The 17,939-nt window shown below is 37.5% G+C and overlaps 1 protein-coding gene across 1 annotated transcript in view; it reads left to right on the top strand.

The window, feature by feature from the left end:
- Positions 1-17,939, top strand: part of MTPN (myotrophin) — a gene marked incomplete at both ends in the record, with an annotated part of 34,235 nt that overhangs the window by 9,140 nt on the left and 7,156 nt on the right. The window contains 2 exons of the mRNA XM_079537461.1: positions 14,332-14,445; positions 15,628-15,711. Coding sequence (XP_079393587.1) covers positions 14,332-14,445; positions 15,628-15,711 — 198 coding nt within the window. The remainder of the gene's footprint in view (positions 1-14,331; positions 14,446-15,627; positions 15,712-17,939) is intronic.

The raw sequence follows: 17,939 nt of genomic DNA, 5'->3' as shown, positions 1-17,939 counted from the left end.
CAGTAAATTCTGGAAGGCTTGCTCATTTTCCCATTTATCCTGCCATCTTTATGGTGGAGTGCAAATTTTCAGAACTTGCATAAATCATCATGATTTTTTTTGGTTGTAGTAGTAGTTTTTAGACCACATAATAGAAATATCAGGGTGACATTGGTGGAAACTGAAACTCAGTAGCTGGCCTCTACTGTTCTCCTAGAAGGAAAATAGTCATTTCCTGTGCATTCTTTGGACAGTATGCACTGAGAATTTTAATACAGATATTGACATTGGTACTCTTACAATAACTGAAAATATTTTCATTCAGAGCTAGCATGTAAATGGAGATTGGGTATTTAGTCTTTGTTCATCTGCTTTACTTACGAAGCAATGGTCTAGCAATAGAAACTGCCCAAATCCTCCAATTAAACCCCTAGATGCTTTTATCCCTGACTTATTATTTTACCATTATACAAAAGTGGAACGAAGAAGGTGCAGCACATAACAATGTATTTTTTCTATCAAAATCTGCTTTCAGAATTCCATGGTCAAATGATCTCATGTATTAAGTGTGAGTTTGTGTTAAAGTACATAAATGGGTGTTTTGTAGGAGGCTGGTCTGATTTGGTGTTATTCTTTGTCAATCTGCTGATAGTACAGTAGTGAATAACTTTCTGCTTCATGTGTTGTTCTTGTCTGCTGTTCAGCAGTCATCTGGCACCCCCTGAGGCCTAGAGTATTTTTCTGCTTGATACACCCTTGAAGTGGTAAATCCTCTAAATCAGATCAAAATGTAGCAATGTTAAAGCATAGACTCTGACCAATCACTTCTGGAGGAAAAAAAAAATCCTTTTAAGGCCATCTCAGTGCTGTCTGTGAAAGTGGATGCTGTACTGTGCTCAGAGGACATGGTAATTAACATACCTTTTTAGAGTGAATATTTGTTTTTTTGTCAGATTAAGAGATATAGTCTTACATTCTGGTTATGATTCCTTAAGAATTAATTAAACAGTTTAATTTTTGATTGTGGTCCTGTGTTCAAAATCAAGCCTGACAGACAAACCCTGATTCTGTAACTAAAGCATTTTAATTTTATTTCCAAGTTCTAAACTTTTTTCAGGTCAAAAAGACTTAAAAGGAGTATCTGATTGCTGACAGTTCAAATTCATGTTCTTGAATGCTTAGCACACCAACAGTCTTTGATTTTGATTTTAAGTAGTTCTTGTAGCCAGCAGGGAGAGGGAGATGATTGTCCCCCCTCTACACGGCTCTTGTGAGGCCCCATCTGGAATACTGTGTCCAGGCCTGGGACCCCCAGCACAAGAAAGATGCATAGCTCTTGGAGCTTGTCCAGAGGAGGTCCACTGAGATGATCAGAGAGCTGGAGCTCTTTTGTTAGGAGTAATAATACCTCTGGCTGAAACAGCTTATTCTGTCAAAACTAGTTGCTGTCATTAGTCAGAACTGTTGCCTAAGTAAAAGGTGAGTACTTTTTGGGTGAAGCTTTTTAAAAGTGATTCATGAGAACTAAGAGAAGATGCAAAACTGGCCACTGCATTGCTGTATCATTACTTACTAATGCAAAGTGAGTGGTTTCCACTGTTTCTCGCTAAAATCTTAAATAGTTAAGAGTTTGGGGGAGAGTAACTACTTTCAGTAATGCAAATAATTCACACATATTCAAAGCTAGGATTGTAGCACAAGTTTCTAGAAAGTCTTGCTAGAAAACATTAGGTTCATTTTTGCTTTACGAAACTACTAATCAGTTTTTTGTGTCTTAAAAACGCTGATAAAACAAATGAAACACAGATGGCTCTGTAAGTCAGTTTGTTTCTGGAATCGTGTTCTTTTGACTGAGACAAAGGACTTCAGACTGCATTTGAGTACAGTGGATAAGCTAGAAACTTGTTAACCACTAACAAATCCTAAAAAGAAGGCTATTTAAATACCTTTTTGTTGGCTTTATAAAAAATAAGTGTAAGGATACTTATAAAAGCTTTTCAGTATATTTAAAATACCATATCAAAATAAGCAAGATCAACATCAGGTTCATAATTCATTTTCTTAACTTGTGTTACCATTGATTGAGGCTTCTGTAAGGCAGAGGATTATATACATCAATGAGAAAATAGATAAAATTTTTAAACATATTTGGTTCTTCATCTGTCTGCTCTGGTTGTACTTGCAGGAAAGTGTCAACTGGAGAAGACTTGTGGTATGATCAGAACAGGTATCTCTCACACCAGTGAGTCTTCTAGAGGAAACGTTGTGCTGAAATTCTTTGCCTGCTTTCAGCTTTTTAAATAGTGAATCTCAGATGGATGTTGCAGGCAAAGCTAATTGGAAAGACTAGATGTGAATTCAGAGCAAAGTGGAAGCTTGGCTGGCTATACTGATGTCTGCAGCATCTTCCACAGAGACTTAACTTTGTGTATTCAAGAAGTTCCATTGTCAGCATCTGTTAACTTGAACAGATGAGAATTTAAGATCTAGAAATTCTCCAAGTGGAAGCTACTATCCCACAAAGTAAATGTAGGTCACTTGCCTCTGTTCAGTTGTCCACAGACAACTGTGGTCTGTTCAGGCCGCAGCTGGAAAACTTTTAGAACAAACAGCATTTGCTTCACCACTGAGCAGCAGCAGCAGTCTCTCTACTGCAGATTAAATGATTATTATAAATGCAAATTATTGTAAATGCAGACTAAATAAACATTCATTTATTTAGTGGACTGAAAATAAGTAATTTTTGAAAATACAGAACATCTTAATGAAAACCTGGATCTTGCACAAAATTGTTCAGTTGCCATGGGAAACTAACTACTTGTAGTTACCATGAGTTTACTTAGCCTTGGCATGAGGATTTCTTAGCCTTGGCAGAAAATTACTGCTGTTTTTTTATCTGAAGAAATCTGCTCCAAAATCATAAACAATTTGCAAGTTACAAACATATTCTTTTTTTCCTTCCATTTCTCTCTTTGAACTTGACCCAACCTTTGAGTTATCAGTTACTTAAATGTTCTCCATATTTGCATTTCCACTTCCACTCTTAGGGTGAATATTGACCAGGGACAGGAGGGTTTCTTTTTTAATAAAAATAAAGCGAGAGAACATGATACTTAATATTCTTGTTGAGTAGAATTTATAGAGGACACTAATACTTCTTTAGGTCTCCTCTGTTGTTTGCTGGATGGTTTTTGAATGCATCAAGTTGAGGATGTGTCAACTTGATCTTTTTGTCTCATCGAACTAGCTCTTAGTTTTGCAGTCCCTGAGTTGTTGTGTGTGGTTTTTTCTTCCTTTTACAGGAAAAATACATAAAAGTTTAATGCTCCTTTTTGGCTTGTGTAATGTGGTGGTTATTTGATCTCTTCTCTTGTTCCTAATAAATAAAAATTTCCAGATCTGTGAAAATAGTGGCTTGTTTGTACTAAACTGTTGTTCCAGTTAGCTTCAGGCTTGTATTAGGAAGATTGATGTGAATACATAGCACCTGTAGCAATTTAAAACAAAGTCTGTTTCAGTAGTGGAGGCAGATGTGTAACTTCTCTGGTCAGCAGAAACTGCTTCAGGCAAGTACTCCATTTTGGTTACCATGACAAAAATCTCCAGAGAAGATTGTGTAATGAGCTCCAGGTAAGAGACTAATTCGTTGTCACTACTAATTGAAGGTGTTTTGAGGCAGGAAGTCATTTTAATTCTTGAAAACTAGGAGCAAGTTTTTTCTGGGGGGGGTTTCAATAGTTCTGGATTAGTGAATTAATTTTAAGAGTGTGTCTATCGGCAGTTGCAAAGCACCTGTGAAAGTCCTTGTAGATCTTAGTTGAATGGGTTTATACCAGAGGTCCCTTTGAGCCTCAATTCATGCATGACCCTGTATATCACAGAAGGAATGAAAGCTGCTTACTAAAAAGTGCTGTTATTTAGACTCCAGAACTGTTCTCTAAGAGGAAGAAACTGTTAAACCGCAGTACAATCTTGAAAGGCTGGAATATTGTGAATGCTGTACTGAAGACTTAAAGTGCAGACTAGGTGAATAGTGTTATATAGTGAGCTCTAGTTAAGATCTTGTGTTTTATAACAATGTCAATGAACACATTTTACAGCAATATGTATTTTGGAACAAAGTACTGTCTGCAAATCCGACTTTAATGTCAGCAGAATGTGAATCAGTTCATTGGCAGTCATTAGGTGAGACCTCGAGTTAGAAAATGGGAAATATAGACCACCTCTAGTGGCTGATTAAAGAAGATAAAAGCTTTCTCCAAGAGGTCACATGAGGAATCTAATCTTTCTGTGTTTAAACCCCAGCAGTGTTTCAGTAGTGAGAAAACTGAGATGGTAGCACTTTGAGCTTTCAGCAGTAAACCTAAGCTTACTTTTTTTATGCTGCTGAAAATTAAAAAATACAAGAGTTTTTGCTTGAACTCATTCTCCCACTTTAGTTCTGCTTTAGTTCAAAGGACGTTACTTACGAACAAGGGTAGGTGGAGCTTGAGTTTTGTCCTCAAGCAGCTGATTAATGGAAGAGCAATTAAGGAGAGGCAAGCAGTAAAATTTTCTTTCTATGATAGAAGATCGGGCTCCCTTTTTTGGTGTCTTTGAATATAGATGAAACAATACCACAACCTTTCTAAAGTAAAGAAAGCTAAGAAACTTCAGGGGGCTTTCTTTGTATTCCAAGATGCACCCATGACTGTACGAAAAGCACCGAATGAATTCCATGGCTGGTACTTGGAAACGTGAAATGTCTCTGGTCACGTATTTCGAAGAATCTGTAACAGTTAAACAAAAGGTGAGAAGAAAATGGTCTACTGGAAGGAACGCAAAAACATTGCACAAATGTTCAGGGGTGGGGTGAAAATGTGAAAATAAAAGTTCAGCTGACAGTGAAATCACAATTAGGATTCTGAAGGGTATTAGAAGAGGCTAGAAGAGGCAAAGGAAGATGTGGACCAACTGGGGCTGAAGGCTTGGTGATATATACGTAAAAGCCTTTTTTACTGCTGCTCTTATTTGCGAGGCCTCAAGACTCACAGCCTATGTAGAGAGTCTATGGCAGTGGGATACTTTTGATATCATAAGGAAGATGGAGTTAGGGAATGCCTTAGAAGCAAGCTGGATATACATCTGTCCATGGGATCAAATGTGCGATGGATCTGAGGATGCTGAGGCATCTATCTGTTGTCTTTGTGAGGCTGTTTGTTGTCATCGTTGATAGATTCTGGTGGCTGGGGGGGAATGTTGTTGGTGATTCTCAGAAAGTAAACATAATGCTTGAAGAGTGGTGAGAAGGAAGATGTGGGAAACTGAGGACTAGTCTGCTTAACTTCAGTCTCTGTGAAGGCTATGGAGCAAGTCTTCCTTCTTGTTTAGCAAGATCTTTGTTACAAGGATACAGGGAGAGACTGTCAAGACAGGTAAGTGAGCTTGTAAGCTTGGTGGAAAACTGGCTGAGCTGTTGGTCTCAAAAGGGTTGTGATCAGCAGCATTACTTTTAAGTGGCACTTGTCTACCACAGGCATCCACTAGAAGTTAGTTTTAGTAGTACTGCTTAATATCTTTGTTATGTCCTAGGCAATGGAATGCCTTTAACAGTCATAACAATAGTTTAGAAAGCAATAAACCCATATAACCATACAAGCTGGGGGGCTAATTAGTTAGGTAGGAGCTTTTCAGAAAAGAACTTCAGGGTCCTGGTGGATATCAAGCTGCAGACAAGTTTGCACTATTTTCTTTTGTTGAAGGTGAGCAGCATGCTAGCCTTCATTAGAAGGCAAGCAGCCAGCATATGAGGGAAATTGTTCTCTTCTCCCAAGCATTTCTAAGTCTGCATCTGAGTACTTTGTCTGGTTCTTACTAGTTCAACTAAGGTGTTGATGTACTGGAATGTGTCCAGAGGCAAGACTGTGTGAGAAGGTCTAATTGTCTTTCTGTAGCAAGAACAGAATACAAAGGAAGTTGCTTACAGGTGCACAATAAAAATTCAAGAGACAACCATTCCAACTGGAATATGAAAAATTTAAGTATTTTTCCCCTTTTACGTCTGAACTGTGATTTAGGACTGAGAAAGACTGCTTAGAGTTTGTGGAATCCTCAGTCCTCATAGAAGCATGAGTCTCAGCTGCTCTGTATCCTGAGGAACCTGATCTAATGGGACTGATCTTGAGATGTTGGACTAGATAACCCCCAGAGTTGCCTTTCAGACTTAAATAGTCTGTGATTCAATGAGTCTGTGATTCAGTGAGTCAGTAAACTCACAAGCGTGCAGTATTGAACTGTTGTTATATTTTTAGATTATTAGTCACATCTCAGGAAGTGTAGTGTTTGTATTTCCTCTCACTGGTTCAAGTATTTCTGACCTGTGGATTGGTATAGCATCTTATGTTTTTACTGTTTGAGCAAGTAGAATAAGGGCAGAAGTTTTTACTTATAATTATTGTTAAAGTCACAGTGACTCCAGAAATTGTAGGATGACTGAAGAATAAATGTATGTACGAAACAGGTTTTTTCCTTCAGTTGTTTTTTCATTATTGTCCTTAAAGTTGTTTTCAATCAAGGGGCAGTGCTAGAAAGAGAACTTCTGTGTTAAATGAGCCACAACTGAGAAGTGACACCAGTAAACAGTTGGAAAGGCTATGAGCATGCAACTGAAAGATGAGCTAAACTGAATTTTGACAAATTCTTGAAATACAGCTATTTTCAGAATATAAATAGAATTATGATGATAACTTAGGTATTTTTATTTTTGGAGTATACTTGGGAGGGGGATTTTTTTTTAATTACTTTTTTTTAAAGTAGCATTTACCTATGTGAATGAATCTCGAAGAAATTGTACTGGGAAATGAATGAAGGGATGTGGACTGACTGAAACTTTCATGGGGAAAAAAGGGAGAATTGACAGACGATTAATACAGAGCAGTTCTCTCCCACGCCTCTCATTGCAAGAAAGCAAGGTTGTCAGCTAAACCCTGTTTGAGTATATATTGGTTTTATTGTTTTGCTTTTTTTCTTCTCCTGCTCAGTTTTGTACAGATTTGCTTTCCCTTCAAGGAACTGCCACTCTCACGTGCTTTCAAAACTCATGTTATCTGTATTCCACTTAAAAACACAAAGCTTACTCTTCAGGCAGTGGTTTAGATGTGGCTTGGGTTGTAAGGAAAGAATTTTCATTCAGTGGATACCAGTGTAGGTTATTTTATGGCAAAATTAGTCTTTAGATTTTATTCAGTAGCTAAGTTACAGCTTAGTTGTACTGGTTTCATTTTATGAGGTTAAAATGAAATTGGCACACCTGACCATGGTATTATTAATTAGAAGACTTCTCAGATCAAAATACAAGAAATATTTTTACATTCCAGGTGGAGAAGATCACCTCCATCATTATTGGGTGTGTCAGAGTTTACATAGCTATCTACAAGAAATTCTATTTAAAAGGCATCACATGGAAAACACAAAAAGCAGATGCTGTTTGGAAATTCACCTGTTTGTTTTCAAATGTGGTTGGTTTTGTTGTTTTTTTTTAGCATAGAATTTCTGGAGAAATTTTTTGTCAACACCACACACTTGTAAAGTGCAGAATGTTGCTAACATTGCATAAAGGAATGTTCCAAGCTGTCCTTCAGATATGAAGGCCATACACCATCATGTGGCAAAGAAACAAAGTATGGAATACCCAAATTTTTACTTTATTCTTTTGTCCTCAACTATTTGCCTGCTGTTCTTATACCCGGGGAATGTGAACGTTCAGAACCTGAGATGCTGCCGTTTTTCCATGAGTATTATTCTCTTTTGCTATAGATCTGTTCAGTGAAATTGATTTGAAATGTTTCTGGTAAACCATATCTCAGTTCATCCTTTTGTTGAACATTAAAAACAAGTTTAGCTAGTGTGGACAAAGGCCTGTGGGAAAGACAGTAAACTGTCAACTGATTGGAAACAGTATTCTGGAGATGCAATAAGATCTTCCCAAATATTTCATCCTTAGGATTTAAACTTTTCTTTACAGAAAGATGATTTCTCACTCTTTATTGTTCAGATGACACCAATGAAGTTACTGCTTTATCTAAATGTAATTATCTGATTATCTAAATGTAATTATCTGATTATCTAAATGTAATTATCTGATATTCTTGTTATCTTATAACTCTTTTTATGCTAAGATATTGGGGTAATGAAACAGACTGTACAGAGAGTCCATTTTTTCCCAAGGTAATGGAGAATTCATTACTCTGTAATGAAGCTCTTATAGGATGCTTTCCTGCATTATAAGGACATCTGAGTGTATGGAAACTAGTTTTCTTAATTAAATTTTAAGGAAAAAATGTGTGAAATAGGGAAACAGTTATTTCTGCATGATAGGATAAGTACAGATGGGGATATAGATTTGTTTCTAAATCTGAAAGAGCATTTTAATGCCATCAGCATTACAGATATTGCTCTACTAAAACAGTTAACCTATGCAATAGGATTTAATGAGGTCACCAGTTTCAGTTTCTATTCCTGTGGTGGAACTGTAGTGTAAATCCCGGCTACTTATTTCTGGTGTGTTTGAGTGCCAAGCGGTGAATCAGATGAAGGAACATTCGTTTGGAAGGGTGAAGTGATCAAGTGAATTCTCTGACTCGTTAGCTGCTTCCCTGAATTCATTCAGCCCTGTCATTCATGTAAGGATAGGATGGATCAAACTGTGGCTAGGAGTAGTGGTATTGTAACTATTACATAGGGAAAACCAATACAGAATTAATTGGGCTTAGATAGAAAGAATGTAGAAGCTTTCCCTGACACAGATGAACTGGGAAAGCCAAGGCTTTGCTTTAGTTTAACTGGAAAAGGGTATGAGACAGCGGGGGCTTTTGTGTAGTTTTATTGACAAGAAAAAATAGAGCAAGGAATATGTTGGCCTGCAAATGACCTAGTGATGAAAGGTATAAAAAATAAAAATAAAAAACAATGAAAAACCTGGAGAATCCATGCAGTGTTGACCTCATTTCTTCTAAGTTCTGCTGTCAGGTCTTGTAGGTTCATGTGCCCAGCTCAGAGTCTGGGCTAGAAGTGATCTTCGTTGTGGTTAGTGAGTTAGGAATCTCTTAAACTAGGTTTGCACAAATCTGTGTAACTGGTGGTGTGCAACCGGGAGTACTGGTTATAAAGCTGCTTTTTATCATCTTTCTACTTTGAACTGTCAAGTAGTAACAGTTTCCAGTGGCTAAAAAAAAAAAAATAATAATAACAAACCATGTCATACTCATCTTCCAGCAGGGCAAGAAGAGAAGTTCAAAGCAGTAGGCTGCTCAGCCTCAAGGCAGTCCTCAGAATGACTGTGCAACAATCCTAGAAGACTTTTCCAGATCCATAAGAGTGATTAGTAACAGCCAGCGCAGGTTAACAAGAGCAAAACATACCTGATAACCCAATTGCTTTCTGTGATTCTGTTTTCTGTTTTGTTTTTGTTTTTAATTGTAAAGGAAATGCAGGAAAGGGAGGGAAGAAATCATTTGGATACAATAAAATTCCATTATATATAATTAAGTACTGGGATAGGGATTCTGAACAACACTGTTAGAAGTTTCAGGGCCGGACTAGATACGTTTCTGAGCAGCCTAATTTGAATTCAGTTTGGACCTTGCTTGAATCAGGAGATCAGATTGAGACCTACTGAAGACCCAAATAGTTATGTCACTCTGAATCAGTGATTATTTACTTTTCTTTTTTTTTCTCTTTTTTTTTTTTTTGGGGGGGGGGGGGGGGGGGGGGGGGAGTTGAGGGGAAGTGAAGGGCTGTATCTTGGGGCTGTTACTATATAATATGCTAATCAGTTGCTGAAATAGTGGAATGAGATATACCTTTATCAGATTAGCAGATGTCATTAGGCTGATGGGAATTGGTTTATAACATGGAAGGTAGAACTGCTGCTCAGTGGGACTTCAAAAATATGTTGATAGAACCTCAAATTGTAGCAAAGATAAATGCAGTGGACACAAATAGCATGACTTTGCAGGATGTGCAGCTGGCCTTCAACAACCAAAGAAGTCCAGTGGTTTGAGAGAAGAGTCCAGTAAGTTTGAGAGAAGTGACTATTTGTCAGCACCTCTGAGCCCGTACCAGGAGTGGTGTGTACAGCTTGGTGGTCTGTGCTGTAAGAGATGTAAACTGGAGTGAGGTCAGAGGGGGGGCCACATTGATATTGAAAGGAGGATCAGATCGTATGATACATAAGGACAGTGTTTCTTCAATTTGAAGTAGAAACGTTAGAAAGGAGATTAACAGCAGCTTTCCGGTATTAAATACAGACATATAGAGAAAATGGAACTGGACTTATTCAGAGATGCTCAGCTGCAAGACAAGTTGCAGAGATCACGAGTTTCAACAAAGGAAACTGAATGGACACAAGTGTGAAAATAACCACTGCCATAGTGAAGTAAAAGGTGTTGTGCAGAGGGCTCTGGGAGGTTTTCTTTAGTACTGAAATGGACAAAGCCTTGATTGAACTTCAAGGATAGCTGTTTTGGGCAGGAGGTTGTACTAGATGATATCTCATGATTCTTTCTGACCTTACTTTTTCAAAGGTTGCTCTGTTTTCTTCTAACTATCTATTTGATGTTATTCAAAACACTGGACAAAGCTGAGGTATCAAATTAAGCTTATTTCACTGCAAGCTTTTGTACGGAGGTTAGTGGAAGAATAAAGAGTTTGTAATTTTGACAGTACTCGCTTAAGAAATTAGTTGGGACAGGTCTCTTTATGGATTTAATTGCTTCCACTGTGGGAAATGAATGTGGTAATTGCTTTCAGAGGTCTTTATGATGAACCGTACTATTAGTTATTTAAAAAGCATGGAGAACTTATGAAGTGTTTAGAGTCAAGCTTCAAGTTTTTGTTTTCCTTTTTCATTGAGTGTTGATAGCCAGTTTTCAACTAAAGCTGTTACTTAAGGTCCTTGTAAATGAATCATCTACTATTCTTCATGCATGTGAGTTTTCTAAGTAGAACATGAGATGACTGTGATGTAAACATCTTACATCCTTTCTTGTTTAGTAATTGGAGATTCAGAGAGAGGCTTTTCTTTACCTGTAATCAAATGTTAATAGAGAGGATTAAAACAGATACCTGCTAACTGCTGGTTCTCATGTTTCATGCATTGAACTGTTTTTTAATATTACTAAGTAGACTGTGACCTAGGTCTCTGATCAACAGAGGACATTAGTTTATGCCAGAGTTAGCCTCAGTTCTAACGAAGTGAACTCAGTGCATTCTAGAAAGTCATTAAAATAGGTGATGGTTACTGTTTGCAAAGGCAGATTCATTTCCCAGCTTTGTACTAGCATTTGCACAAATGTGAGTTTGCAACTCGATTCTAGAAAGTTGACTTCTCTAGTGCGTATTTACTTATTGGATAATACTATAGACACAAAATGCTTGCTATGCAAAATGTGATCTGTCATTTCTGACCAGTCTTTCAAAACTGAGAACCCACTTGCCCATGTAACTCAGCATCTCTACCTGATAGCTGAACAGTTGCTTCAAATGGAAAAACGGGAAAATCCAACTTTGAGTGTGTATTCATTGAAGACAAAAATCAACACCCACGGTCTTACGTTTAATGGAGAATGGCATCTTGTTTAGATGATCTTTGACAACCTCATCTAGAATGTTTGATGTGTTCTACAACACTGTGTAAACCAAGGAAGAAGCCTCTTGCAGCTGTCTTTGATACCAATGAACTACCAATTTGCATATATATATATTATTAGAATGTATCTTGGTTCTGTTGATTCCAGCTAAAATATTTTAGTGCTACAGTTTGGGTTTGAGTGCTGCTGATAAACTTCTTCAGTGCTATTATTGAAATCTATGTGGTTGCATTTTGGGACATCTTTACAGTATCTGTTAGGTACTCACCTCTGTAAACAAGCTTTAATCATCTGTAAGGACAACTTAGGAAACTTGCTGCTTGGATGACATTGAAGTTTGTTGTCCAGCAGAATTTTTTTCATGTAACTAGTGTAGGAGAAATCAGAAGGATCTATTGTATATTATTTCAGAAGAAAAATATACTTTAGTCTAAGTCAAGAAGCCAAATATTCATCAGCTTAAAGATGAGCTTTGAACTGTCGTAATTCAAACATGACTCTATAGTACAAAGAATTCTCTTGAGTGTGAACTTTGTTGCTTTACTTTGTATTGTCTCCAGAGTTAGCGCTTGTTTGTGCTTCTCCCTTATCTCCGTATTTACTGTCTTTGTATGTGACAGATGTTACAGGTGTTTTAGGAGTATCTGCAAACATCCTTGCTGTTCAAATGCCAGTTGTTTTAAAATTGACAGGAAGTGGTGAGATGCAAATAAGAGTGAGTGAAGTTTAATTTACTAGCTAAGGAAGCAGCACACTTAGCTTATGTGCCTTTCAGACTGATGTGACTCTTTGTGTACTGTTAGTGTATTGTGATCTGAATGATTTCTTTTTTTATTTATTGGAACACAGTTGTTAACATTCCCTTGCCAGTAATTTGTCCTGCAGTTTAGCAAAGCAAGGGAGGAGTTGCGTCACAAGACTTGTGGAGCTGATAACACTATTTAGCAAGTAATTTGTCACAGAGTTGGAATTGGTCTTACTGGGATTTCACATAGTACTGTACAATATTGCGTATCCATAGCTGAAGCTCTGGTGGACTGTTTAGAGGTACAACACATTGCTGTTCTGAAGAGCATAAATAATAGTAAAACTTTTTTTCTGATGTCCAACATTCTTTAGAATCTGTTGGTTGGTAAAAACCTGTAGGTCTTTTCACCTAACTGCTTTGAAGCCGGAACATTCAGTAGTGTAAGAACAAAGTCCTAATTTCTGAGACCAGAAAATGTGCAATATTCTAGTTAAATGCTGGAAGTTAAACATTTGCTTTGACTTTTAGGGGAGCTTATTATGTAAAGAGTCATATATACTATCAGAAAGGAGAAGGGAATTGCCTAGCCTCCAATATAGAACTGTGACAATATAGCGTATCAAATACAGAAGAAGATTTCTTTCTGACAGCCTGCCCTTCTACTTTCAGAAGAGAGCTGCTGTCTGGAAGATGCAGTTCACTCTATTCTTTGAACTTGAAGAAATTTGGAACAATAGTGAGAGTATTTCAGAAGTTCTACAGAGAACTGCTAGTTTGTGCTGCAGCTGAAATTCTTTGATTGTTTTTCTGTGGAGGCAGAAAACTTGAGGTAAGGTGCTAAATTTAGCTGCAACCTAAAATACTAAGCTCACTTGCACAGATGACCAAGAAGTTACTTACCGTGTAGCCTGCCAGTATTTGGTATTTAGTAACTCCTTGTCACTGGAGTGCAGCAAATCAGTTTATCCTTAGTTGCACAACTCAAGGTGAAGAAACAAAGCTGATTAGGCACTCAGTAAATTAAATTTCTCTTAGGCCTTAAGAGATGTCTCATGCCACAAGTATGAGTGGTGTTAGAATGTAACTTCCTTTGTCCCGAGTTGGTTGGCTGTCTTCAGACCTCTGTTTAATATTATGGAATTGGAAGATGCAATGCTACTTATAGGATGGAAAGTTTCTTAATTGGTGTAGTGGAAATGCTAAGTCGTGGCCTGAACCAGTGATTGAGCACCTGGTGGAAGGCAGGGCCAGCTCAGGGGAGCTGAGGTGCATGCAGTGCTCAGAGACCAGGAGGGGTGGAGCCAGAATCTGCCCCTTCACAGACCTTATTTAAGTGTTGGCAGTGGAGGCAAGGGTATCTTGCTGGAGATTCCTGCTTACCTGAGGCCTTTTCCTTCATTCCTGTGTCTACAGCTGCTGCATTTGGGCTCGTTCTTATTTGCTGTAGCCAAAGACTTTGCCACCCCACTATTATTGTGGTTCTTTCCATCCCATTGCAGCATTACAATTGGGTTTTGGATTATGGATGGTCTGTACTCACTTGCTAGTAGATGTGATGCTTAGTTCTATGTGTGTGACTTTTCTGTGTGCAGAACCTCAATGGGTGAAAAGCAGGGAAAGTAAGTTAGTAACTTAAGTAGCCAAACAATTAAGATCCTAATTAGGGGTAGGAGAAGCAAAGCAAATAAACATGAGCATTTCTTCCATACTCTTTTTTTTTTTTTTTTTGGTCAAATTGCATAGTGCATTTGGGCACTCACTAACCTGTGATGCAGTGTGGAAGAAGGAGCTGAAGCTGTCAGTCTTACATGTGCAAATGAAGAAGGAAAGGAAATCAAGCAACTTAATTTTTACTTTTGCTAGGCGATGGCCTTAAATTTTTGGATGGAACACTCTTGTATTGTTGGATTTCTTTTTCTAGCCCTTTTTGGTGTAATAACTCTTAATTTCACTTACAAATTGTTGTTTACATTCAAGGGTGAAGATGTCAACCGGACACTTGAAGGTGGGAGAAAGCCTCTTCACTATGCAGCAGACTGTGGGCAGCTTGAGATACTGGAATTTCTGCTATTGAAAGGAGCTGATATTAATGTATGTACATCAAAATTTATAATCATCTATGTTGTTTTTTTTCCCTCATGTAAGAGATAAATGCTTAATTGATTACTGGAAGAGTTAGATGAAACAAGTAACTTGGTACATGTAAGAGTGTTTGAGAAGTGGTCTCCTACAGTTTAGAAGCTTAAAATTGCATTTAATAAATGTTCTAACACTTTTGGACATTCATAGGGAAAATTGTCTATAAAAATTAATTTTAATTTGACAATTATTAGAAAGATAGAACAATTGCATCTAAATGAAGATATTGAATACTTAATGAATTTGTCTTCTGGAGTCTCTTCCAACATTATAATACATCCTTGACCAGGACAGAACCAACTCTGTTTAAATTGGTGTACTTCTCTCTTCATATTTTCTTGATCTGTTTTTAAGACATTCTTTGGGGAGCTTTGCTGTGGCTTCACCTGCACAGTTTTGTGTCATTGAAAGATTTGTGTGAGCTCTTCAAAATGATATTGTCCTCCATTACATGAAATTTCTAAATATTTTTAACTATACTTTTCAAATCCTATGCTTTAGAACACCTATATGAAAATTAATGTACATCTATCTAATGTATATCATATGAAAATAATGTACATTTGAAACATCTACAGAATGTCTCAAACTTTTTTTGGTTGCCTGAAAAGACAAGAATTTTCTTGGGAGTACTCCTAGTTCAGCATAAAATGGAGGAAAAAATAAGGACGTTTCATTTGATCCTTTTCTTATCCTTTCCAGGACCATAGTTTAGAGAGCTGAATGCCTGGAGAACATTTCAGGCCAAAGCAGCTTTCTGAAAATAGATTGTCTGAGAAATGGGAGAATTAAGGGTACTGTTTTTAAACTGACAAAACTTCTCATATGAAATATTGTAGTTTCTGTCATTTGGGGGGGGGGGGGGGGGAACCACCACCAAATATGAATGTGAACTCTTTGATACTAAGCAGACTTAAGGAGGAAAAATCTTACTGTTCCCTAACTGCTTTTATGCCATGACTTTGCCATGAATTTTGTTTTTAAAAAAGGAGTAAAAATTTCTCAAGGAATGTATTTCTGGAAAATATTTTTAAATCTTCATTTTACTGTTGGCAAGATAAAACTACAAAATTAAGCAAAACCTTTTAATGCTGTGTGAAACAGTTCTTCAAATAACTGTGTCTCAATTTACAGGCTCCAGACAAACACAATATTACACCACTCCTATCAGCAGTCTATGAGGGCCATGTTTCCTGTGTGAAATTGCTTCTGTCAAAGGTGAGATACAAATGTTTAGAAAAAGTTACCAACTAGCAAGTATGTTACTATGATTTCTTTTCAGTAAGATTACACTGCTTCGGCTAGGTTAAGAGCATCAAACAGATGCTGTTTATGTAACTGAGACTTTTGCAGTGCAGCAAGAGGGATAGCAACCACTAAAAATACTGTGAGCTCTAGCTGAGAAGTTAAGAGAGAGAGAGCTGAGAGCACATCAGGCAAGAATACAAGTGTATTTGTTCAGAAGATGGGTGGGATTTAGCTCTGGCAGCTGCTTAGGTGTCTCATGATGGAGTCTCCAAATAAGTTGTGCAGGGGAGTGTTTTCCCTCTGTTTCTGCGAGGTAGATGAAAACCTATCTGGGTTGGAAAAGTAAAAGTAGGAAAGCAGCAAATTCTTTCTGCTGTAGAGCTTGAAAATTTAATCCAGAACAGAGTAGTCTTAATCTATTTCTAGTCTCCTTTTGATTCATGTTAGAAAGGTGATCTACTTTACAAAGCAGTAGTTAATTGTAGAAATGTTTTGTCTCTGTTCATACATTCTCCTTCATGTTATGCGTCACTTCCTTTGAAAACAAGAGGTTAAAATTGTGTTTTCAGTATGTGAACATACCTAAGTCAATCAACCAAAGGATTATAGATTCTTTCTTATGCGTAATGTCATCTTCTGTGGTAAAACGGTTCCTCTTAACTGCCCTGATGCTATGTTCAGATCATCTTTTTTTATCTCTAACTCTGTCTAATGTTAATTTATCTTTCTGTAAATAAATGCTGTGACTTTTATTTTAGGAGTCAAATTTCTTGTGAGGACTGATCTATGAATTCAGATTAAAGAAACTTAAAAACCTTTTTTTCTGTATATGCATTATAACTTGATTGCAGTTCTAACACTTTTGAGTATTTTTCAGTATTTTTCAGTATTATGGCATTCGTGAAACTGTGTTTAATTTGCTGAACAAGGTATATCATCTAAACATTCAAGGGAACAGACTTTTTTTTTTCCTTCTGAGCAACTGCTGTATTCAGAGCTGAGGCATGTAAGTACAGACTCTTGTCCTCATGTCTTCTTGTCTGATTCAACAGCATTTTTGATACAAGCCTCAGTTCTGGAAACTTAGTTTGCAGAAGCAGACTAGTAAATTTTCATATTGTTTTGTTACCTTGTTTCATGATATTAGTCTTACTGCTTAGCTTAGATGGCTTCATATTCTCTTCTGTAGTGAAGGCTTTCTTCCCAAGTAGTCCTTTGCAATAAAGTCCCCACATGATCCATAACCAGAAGGATCTTAATATCTTAAAGGACAGTGCACGTTCTGTGTAAATACCTTGTTCTTCAAACTGGAAAGAATGCAATTCAAAGCTACTAAATATTCTCTGCCTCGGATTCCAGTGGTCAAATGTTTTATTTCTACCTCTTTCTTTTACATGATTTCCATCATACAGCTTGTTGTACTTTTACAAACATTTAGTACAGTTACTCCAAGCAGTGAACTGCTAATGAATTGAATTACTAGAAGTTGCTTTTCTGCCTAACACTCAGAATGCTATTCAGATGTACTGAATGCTATTCGAGGGAACATATTATGAGAGAACTTCCAGAGGTGCAGGTTTTCAACTCATAAAATTTAAATTATTTGTATGGAGTTAGCAGATACAGTATATTACTGACCTCTTCTTTTTAAACGTTAATCAATTAATAGCTAATGTTCAAACATGGCTGCTTTTTAGAATCATGGAATCATAGAATCACAAGGTTGGAAACGACCTGCAAGATCATCTAGTCCAGCCACCCTCCCATTCCTATTAGTACCACAAGCACTAAACCATCTCTCGTAGCTCCTCATCCAGGCGCCTCTTGAACACTGCCAGGGACGGCGACTCCACCGCCTCCCTGGGCAGCCATTCCAGTGCCTGACCACCCTCTGAGAGAAAAAGTTTCTCCTAATGTCCAACCTAAACCTCCTCTGGTATAACTTCTGGCCATTTCCTTGGGTCCTACTATTAGCCTGGGAGAAGAGGCCAGGCCCTTTTTCATCACAACCTTCCTTCAAGAAGTTGTACAGTGCAATGAGGTCTCCCCTGAGCCTCCTCTTCTCCAGACTGAACAATTCCAGCTCCCTCAGCTGCTCCTCATAAGACTTGTTCTCCAGACCCCTCACCAGTTTCGTTGCCCTTCTCTGGACACATTCCAGGGCCTCAATGTCTTTCTTATAGTGAGGGGCCCAATTT

Source organism: Tetrao urogallus (assembly GCF_951394365.1).
Source record: "Tetrao urogallus genome assembly, chromosome: 1".
In the NCBI taxonomy this organism is placed as follows: Eukaryota; Metazoa; Chordata; class Aves; order Galliformes; family Phasianidae; genus Tetrao; species Tetrao urogallus.
This window is presented reverse-complemented; position numbering and strand designations above follow the sequence as displayed.